Genomic DNA, 8,413 nt, shown 5'->3' on the forward strand with positions numbered 1-8,413 from the left:
TGGCGGATAATGAGGGGCATTGTTGGCATCAAAATTTGAAATCATGCGCCTAATGACATGGCAAGGAAAGTTCGTATGTGAAGACGAAACATGGGCTGACCGTGGTAGTTCTAAAAGGTCCATTACCCATCAGCAACATGACACCAACACACAAAGGTAATGGAAAACATGCATGTAGTCGTGGGACAGGTGGCATGAGCACATTGGGGCCTAGCTTAGTAGGGAAAGTGGGTTAATGGCACGTGAGAGGAACAATTAAGCCTACGAGCTATATAAGGAAAGGAAATCGTCCAAGAGAGGGGATGAACCAATTATACAAGAATCCAACAAAAATGCAACTCTTTGATTCCTTTACTTTCCATTTGTTAGAATTAGAGATAGAGTAGAACTCTTTGTCTTAGTTCAATTTCTTTCCCCATAGGGTCTTTTGACTCTAGTGCATTGTATTCAAAATCCCATTTGGTGAGGAATACATTGAGGTTTATTTCTGTGTCCCTTGGCGGTTTTGATTACCCTACACTGCTTAGAGCAATTGGGGCAAGAGGAGATCCCAAGTCATTTGATCGAAGTCATATTTACCATTGAATCCAGTTAGGAAGGATGCTAGCATGCCCTCACATTCATTGACATGATCAACTGATCGTTTTAAAGGAAAATTCTCATGCCAACAGTTATATAAAATTAGGGGTGCAATAGGGCCAGTTGGACCGGACTTTTTAAAACCCTATCCCAACCCTAAGTCCCCTTAGCTGGGCCCAAACCCACCCTGACCCTGACTCAGGGCCGCAAAACTTCAACCTTGGCCCAAACCTTCAGGGTTCAGCCCAGCCCATCCCCACCCTTATTGACCCTGATTTTTTAGGGCCGGGCCGAGATGACCCTTATTGGCCCTGACCCTGACCCTACAAAATATGAAATAACTACAAAAATAAAAAATATTAATAATAAAGAGAAGATATATATATATATATATATATAAAAACACACACACACACAAAGTCATAGATTACTCGTCATGAGGAGAACATCCTAAAGCAAACATTCAAATGATACAAATAACTCCAATTATTATGGTAAACAAAGAGGAAATCATTTTAAGAAAGTAAACAATCCAAAAATTCCAACTTTTTGTCATGATAAACAAAGAGATCGAAGATCTCAAATTATAAGTCATGTTAAACAAAGATGATAACATTATCGGTGATTTCTTAACTGATGCAGAGTGATGTCCGTTAAGGGACGAAGGCATGATACAATGTGCACTCATGCGGTGGGATATTAAAACCCTGACGTACGAGAGTGATCAATGATGCGATTATTAAACGCAGAACTTTTGTAGCAGAAGGAAAACAATAGAGAGACCGGTGAGAGGATATATTAAGGTTTTTTTAGGTGTCAATGTCAAACAATATCTAAAATTAAGTTAAAATCTAGGTTAGCATCAGGGTCACAACCAGTATCATAACCAGGGTCAACATCAAAGCCAAAAACCAGGGTAGGGCTCAGGGCGGGTTGGGCAGGCCAAAGACATCAACCCTTACCCACCCTGACCCTAACTCAGAGTCAGAAATTTCAGGGTCGGGCTGGCCCTAAAATATTCGGGTCAATCCCTATTCAGGATCAGGGCGGCTAATGGTGGGTTCGGGCCATCAGGGCCAAACTTGCACCCCTACATAAAATAAGATCAATAAAATACATTAGTTGAAACTTTTAATCCATAAGTATCATGACACAACCAACCATTAAGTTTGATGATTTTGAGAATTACCCGCTTCAACTTTTTGCTCTCTCATACGTGTATGTGAAGGTCTACTTCCAACTATAAATAAATACTCATTTAATGTTAGTTTTTTTTTATTACAAAAAAAAGTCTGAAAGGCACCGTGGCCCTATGCCCCAGACATAGGGGAGGTGGAATAACCACTCCGCTCTCATGAAATGGCAAAAATCCCACTTCTTTTGATGTTTCTACACATGCTTCCATTGGCCTTCACCTGAAACTTTTTGTTTCCTCTTCCCCCTTTACTGACAGAAATGTAGCAGTCCGAAAATCCAGTATTACCGCCTTCTTAGTAAACCAATAGTCAATTATTGTGTCACTGAAACGAATATAATGACTCAATCAAACAAATCCAATTTCCATCAGTCCACTCTATCTGGGCCATGTATTGTCAAATTATTCATCACCAACAACAACAAACATAGCCTTATCCCAACTTAATGGGGTCAGCTACATGGATCCATGCAATGTGATGTGAATGTGAGGAAAAAGATAGTAAAAAAATAGTAAACATAGTAAATGAAAAGAAACCCAGCTAGCAAAAAAAGAAAATCTCAGCTAAATGGGGTTGGTGACATAGATCTTTGCCCTCCAATCAGCTCTATTTATGGTCATACTTGGGGCAAAATCTAGCATAAGCACCGCATGTCATTCGTCACAACTTCTATAGTCAATTTAGGCCTGTCACTAGCTCTTCCCTCTTTCAAAAACATAAACCTCTATTCTCTCGTATTATTTATTACTTTAATGTATCTATACAAAACAAAATGCTCGACAAAACCGTATCTAAAGTAAATGAAAAAAAAATAACAAACCAACATCTAGTATCATCTAGGAAAAAACAAAGTTGCTAAACCTTGATCAACGGTGATTTGCATTGGAGCATAGGCCATCAAGCCACCCTGCTCATATTTGTATGTTCCTTCACCTCTTGCCAGGACTTCCCCATCTGAATCAATGATCCCCCCTTTGGTTGGCTCATTTACTCGCTGGCCTGGCTCTAGTAATAATGCTTTCACCTGCAATTTTTCATCCCCAAACTTCAGCACAGTTAGGTTCAAGTTCTCAAAGAGTAAGGAAGGCGAACATAGATATACGTATATAGAACTTAATTGATTTATTTCTAACGTGATTAGAGAGTTTAAAATCCTCCAAGAGATTTTCTACTGACGTAAGTGGTTTAAAGATCTCATCACCTAATTGGGAAATAGTTTCAGATGGAACTTAAATGCAACAGATATTCATGGAGTACAAAGATTTTGAATGACAAGAAGAAGCAGCAGTGATGATAGAAGCGCTACTCTTTCTATAACTTAATATTATGGGTTTCACGGGGAAACTTGTCTAAAACTCAAAATGATCAAATAAATAACGATAAGCACATTTTGAATTGATCTCTCTGAAGGGAACTTGAATCATTTCAACCATTCGATTGCCAGACTACTACGATAGGGGAGCAACTCTATCAATGTAATCAAAAGGATTAGCAGATGACACATTTGGGAATTTCTTTTTCAAATATTAACTGTTTTTATGTATAACCAAAATCAAACTAATTAGGTATCATTAAAATAATTCAACGCACCTTCAAATACAAGACATATGGCGATTTGACATGGCTTCCATCATTCAGTTTTGACATCAACGCAAGCAAGGACAGGTTTGGGCAATCCTTGATAACAACCAAGTCCAAGAAACCATCTGCGAACTGCAGAACCAGCAAAAAGAGCATAGAGTCATAAAATATACCATCAAAAAGAGTGATGTAGACAAATATTACAGCAAGCACTATAGCCACAGGGCTAAGAAGAACCAGACCCATACTTAGGCCCATGGTTGTTCAACTGGATCTTTGGTTCAGGCCAGACCCAAGCCCATGGTCTGGGTGTTAGCTGGTTCATTAACAACCAGGATCGTTTTTTTTTTTTGGTGGGGGGGGGGGGGGGGGGGGGGGGTGTTTCAGTTTTAAGTAGATATTACTTAGATCTTAGGCTATCTGTGTCCTTTTATTCAAGTTTCTTATTGTACAAGGCTCCCACTATATGCATGGGCCTCTTTCTATTTACTTTCTATTTTCTGTTGAAGTGCTACAAGTGCCTATATATTGTGAAGGCCGTTGTGCCTATATACCAACGATTTTGATTCATGAATGGAGCTTGATTTTTTCCATGGTTTGATGTGAGATGCAGTTGAGAGGTGTGAAGCCTTTGTGATTAGTGAGAGACTGACCAAGGTGACCAAGGTGATAAGTAAGAAGCATTGGTCATAACCCCGTTCTTTCTACCCCTTCTCTTCTATCCTTTCTCTTCTAGTTTTATTTTTCAACAGTCTCAAGGTCTGATCAGTGAAGCGTTATTTCATCCATTCAACCCTGTTACTGTTGCTGGTTGATCACTTGAAGAGGTTTTCCATCGATCCCTTAACAGGAACTGAGATTGAAGACTTCAACCAACCCTGTGGAATTGTCTGTTGAGTTTCTACTGCAGCAAGTTACAACTTACAAGCTCTCCCAACTCTTGATCTGGCCAATAGATTTGTTTGGTCTTTTGAGAGCAAGGTCTTCCCATTGGATCCTTCCCACAATACCAGTCTCAGAGACATCCAGTTGCTGGTTTCACCTATGGTTGCTGCTATATTTCATCTCTAGTTTCTAATTCCATCTGCAGGCTTTGTACCACATCCAGCCATCAACACTTGATAATTTTCTGACATCATAAGGATACGAGCCCCTTCCATCGATATGAACTGTGGTTCCCATTGGCTGGTACTGTAGCCTGTAGGTTTCATATTTTAGTAACTTCTAGCTAATTCTGATTTGGGTTTTGATAACTTGAGATCCAGCCTCGGTTGGTTGTGTGATTCAAGGGTTTTCTATTGTGCCATAGACCTACTACTGATGCCAGTTTGAGGATATTCTACCCTAGGATTTGTGAGTTAATCACAGTTACTAATTCTGTTCAGCAAGTTTCTATTTAGTTTGATCTGCTGCAACTCTCAATCCAACCATTGAATTGCCATAATTTTTATCCAAGCCCTATTCCTGTAGTTATTGAACCCACTGGAACCGACGGTCCTACTTGTGGGTTGGGAGTTTGCACTGTTTAGTAAGCATAGCCCCATTAAAGAGATTTTCCTGCCAATGTTCTTTGCAAAGAGAATATTAAATCCCAAGAGTATTAAGCATTTTCAACTCTGAAAGAAAGAAGTACAACAACAACAACCATAGCCTTATCCCAACTGGATCATCAGGTATCGTATACGAATTCAGATATCTTCTGATATCTGGATGGTAATCACATATGGATATGGATATCAATGTAGTCACACCAATAATATCTTCTCCAATTATAAATTAGTACAGTAGAAAATTATTTAAGAAGTTATGGATGCTTAATATGTATTATGTTTTATTATATTCCATTAAGTAGAAAGTCATAGTAATTTTATGTTATTTTTCTTAATATTTATAGAGTAAAAACCCTAATAAATATTATCGGATTAGAAGTCGGATATCTGAATCCTTGGCGGTTACAATTAGAATACTCAAATGAAATATCCATTGCATATCAAATTAAATGCAGACAGAAGAAATGATAATCAGAATTTAGGTACTGGCGTATTTGATCCAAATTTGATCCATTTACATCCCTAAAGAGTGTGAAACGCAGAAACCTATCTAACCTTCACACTGACCCTTTTTATGGTTAGCATAGACATAAGCCCACCTGACTAACAAACAGGCAAGAGTTGGCTTTTTCTTGCTAAGTTGAGCTTCAATCAGTTAAGCTGTCCTTGCAAACCCAGAATCTTGGTCACACACCCTTTGACCAGACAGTCCAACAAATGCAATTCTTTTTCTTTTTTTTTTTTTTTTTTTTTTTTGGTATGCAATTCATAGCATCATCAAAGCAATCAAAACATGTAAAATAAAAACTAAGCCTTTTTACACTCACCATGTCAAAGAAAAATACAGGCACAATTTTCTGGACTTCTTATGATCCACATAAAAAATGTAAAAGAAACAAAGAAAAAAATATTCTCGGAAACCTTCTTTAAATACAGAGGTTCCTTGACCCAATGTTCCAGAATAGTATCCTACGAAATATGAAATATGTATTAGAGATGCACGTGTGGAAACTATGCAAACCCATTTATCTATTCCATATATGTGCTTTAGTCTTTATTTTGTATTTACTTAATAAGCTTACTTTGTATTACTTCCCTACTTTTGAATTCTATTTTTGTTATTCATTTGGGAAGGGCTTAATAAATAGGAAGAATATTATAAAAAAAGATATAATAATAAAAACAATGCCAGAGAGAAAAAAAGGAAAGAAAAGAAGAATTAAAGGTTATGCCTGACCCACACTCTGAGGCCAGTGCATAGGCCTGGGTCAAATTGTACATATCAAGCATATGACAAATCTCAATTGAGAAAACAAAGAAAGGGAATAAAAATCTCTATGCAAACATCAAAAAGGGCAAAAAAACTACCTTGGCATTAGGTGCTGCCATTGCATCTTCACTGCCCCAAGGTACATTATGAAGCCAAATTCCAACAAATGGTCCATCGATAGCCCTCCACTCCAAATCATCCAAAGAAACCATAGGTCCCTGATAACTTTGCTGCTGAACCTTCACCTCCTCTAGGCTCTGATTGCGCAAATCAAGTTTGCCATGTCCACTTACATTGCATGGCATACCATGAGCTTCAAACCCAGGTGCTGGCACAAAGGAAATACGTCCACTATATTTCCGCAAGCGCATTATTCGCAGAAGCGCCTAAAAGAAAATGCAATAAAAACCTTTATGAGAAAAAATTTGTGGTCTAAAATACTAGCATGCATCATTTTAAGTCGGGTTGTCGATCCAATTTAAAATGACATTGTAGTAATGATTTCAAGGTGCTCTCACATTACAACATTACATCCTGACAACCTTAACAAGAAATCTTTAGGCCTTTATATATGTTGAAATGCTTGATGTTGTCTCTACATATTTTACAAGTTTGTTTGTGAACAAGTGAGATTAGCTTTGGTAGTAGATATTGAGAATTCCACAGGACCATAAACAACTGAATTTATGAGTAAAGAACCAATATAATTCTACGAATGATCATCCCTCCCTCTTCAGAATGGTCATTTACCAAAAAAAATAAAAATTATTGCATGGTCCTAAATACACAGGGAAAACTGTTTGATACTATTGGCTTTTTCAAGAGACATGCCCACATACCAAATAAGGCTTTTTTTTTTTTTTTTTTTTGGGGGGGGGGGTGTGGGGAATATGATTATGATGCAGATTCTTCACCAAACTAGGCTTATTTCATTAGGCATAATAAGCCTAGAGTTGAGTTCCATACATGTTAGGCCTTTAATCCCATGTGTTTTGAGGGTAATAGACCACTTTTATGGGTCTAAAAGAGGGGCTCTAAGGTCGCATATGGGATTACTTGTTTGTTTCTTTTTTCATTGGTTTTCTTTTTAAGTTGGGTTTGATTTGAGCTATATTTGTTTCCTTAGGAGTCAAGTTATTAGTTGAGTCAAGTCATTCGTAGTTAGTTTCCTTTTTCAACTGGTTTCTAATTTCAGTTTTTAGTAACTATTGTATTAGGGGAATATTTGGTTTCCTTTTTGAGGAACCTTCTATTTTGTAATTCCCTCCCCCCATCAACATTATAAATAAAGAGGAGGCTCCTAAAGGGAGAACGATTTTCATAAGCAAAAAAATATGCTGCTGAGTTTATCCTCTGGAGTCTGGAGTGTTCATTGTGTTTGATCAAAGAGAAGGGTTTGGTGTGTGATCCATTCGACTCCTTGTGGTGGGAAGCCCAGGAGGATCTTCTTCAAGTATTCTTCTTTTCTTTTCTAAGGTATACAAGGTGTTCAAGTGCTAGTCTGCTATCACAGGTATTTAGATCAATCCTTTATTCAGTCCTGTCCAGCGATAGAGGCCCTTGTGAAGGAATTTCAGTTTCTGCCCAGGCCTATCCCTTTATTGGATTTGGCTGATATTTCAAGCTAAGGTTCCCCTCACCTAAGGAGGAACTCGATCCCTATCTGAGGCCCTTCTGTGCTTTGATTGTTGAGTTATAGAAAATCTCTTTCTTTTGTCATTTAGTGAGATTTCAAGTACTGAAACCGATAGGAGTTACTGTGCTCTTATGATTTCTGTACTTCCCTGGGATATTTTATTACTGGTTGGGCTATAGAGGATCCTTTTCAGCCTCTGGTTTATTCTTACTTGGCCAATACTGATCTGTCCTGAGTAGTACTGGTTATTGAGATCGATAGCCTGCTGGTTTGCTTTTATATTCTGCTGGTCTGATTTTATTGGTCTGTGCTGATTGGTTTCTGGTTGTTCTTTGATTATAAAGTTCTGCAGTTGGGATTGGTTTGTCTAGTCCAAATCGGTTCTACATTAGATTATATGCTACAAACTGTATTCCAACAAAAGGAAAAAGGAAATATAATTTAAATTGTTTATCAAACATAAACATGATATTGTAGTGTCATCCCTTCCTCTTCAGAAAGGTCAAGGAAGTTATTGCAGTGTTCTAAATACACATGGTAAACTGCTACATTTTTCAAGAGACATGACCACGTACCAAAAAAGGGTTTTTTTTTTTTTTTT

The 8,413-nt window shown here is 37.8% G+C and overlaps 1 protein-coding gene across 2 annotated transcripts in view; it reads right to left on the reverse strand.

The window, feature by feature from the left end:
• Positions 1-2,481: 2,481 nt before the first annotated feature.
• Positions 2,482-8,413, reverse strand: part of LOC122063922 (sphingosine kinase 2-like) — a 14,858-nt gene continuing 8,926 nt past the window's right edge. For both annotated transcript variants that reach the window (XM_042627603.1, XM_042627604.1), the window contains 3 exons: positions 6,275-6,562; positions 3,366-3,488; positions 2,482-2,799 (listed from right to left, as the gene is read on the reverse strand). In XM_042627603.1, coding sequence (XP_042483537.1) covers positions 2,608-2,799; positions 3,366-3,488; positions 6,275-6,562 — 603 coding nt within the window. In that variant the 3' untranslated portion in view covers positions 2,482-2,607. The remainder of the gene's footprint in view (positions 2,800-3,365; positions 3,489-6,274; positions 6,563-8,413) is intronic.

Source organism: Macadamia integrifolia, unplaced genomic scaffold, assembly GCF_013358625.1.
Source record: "Macadamia integrifolia cultivar HAES 741 unplaced genomic scaffold, SCU_Mint_v3 scaffold1493, whole genome shotgun sequence".
In the NCBI taxonomy this organism is placed as follows: domain Eukaryota; kingdom Viridiplantae; phylum Streptophyta; class Magnoliopsida; order Proteales; family Proteaceae; genus Macadamia; species Macadamia integrifolia.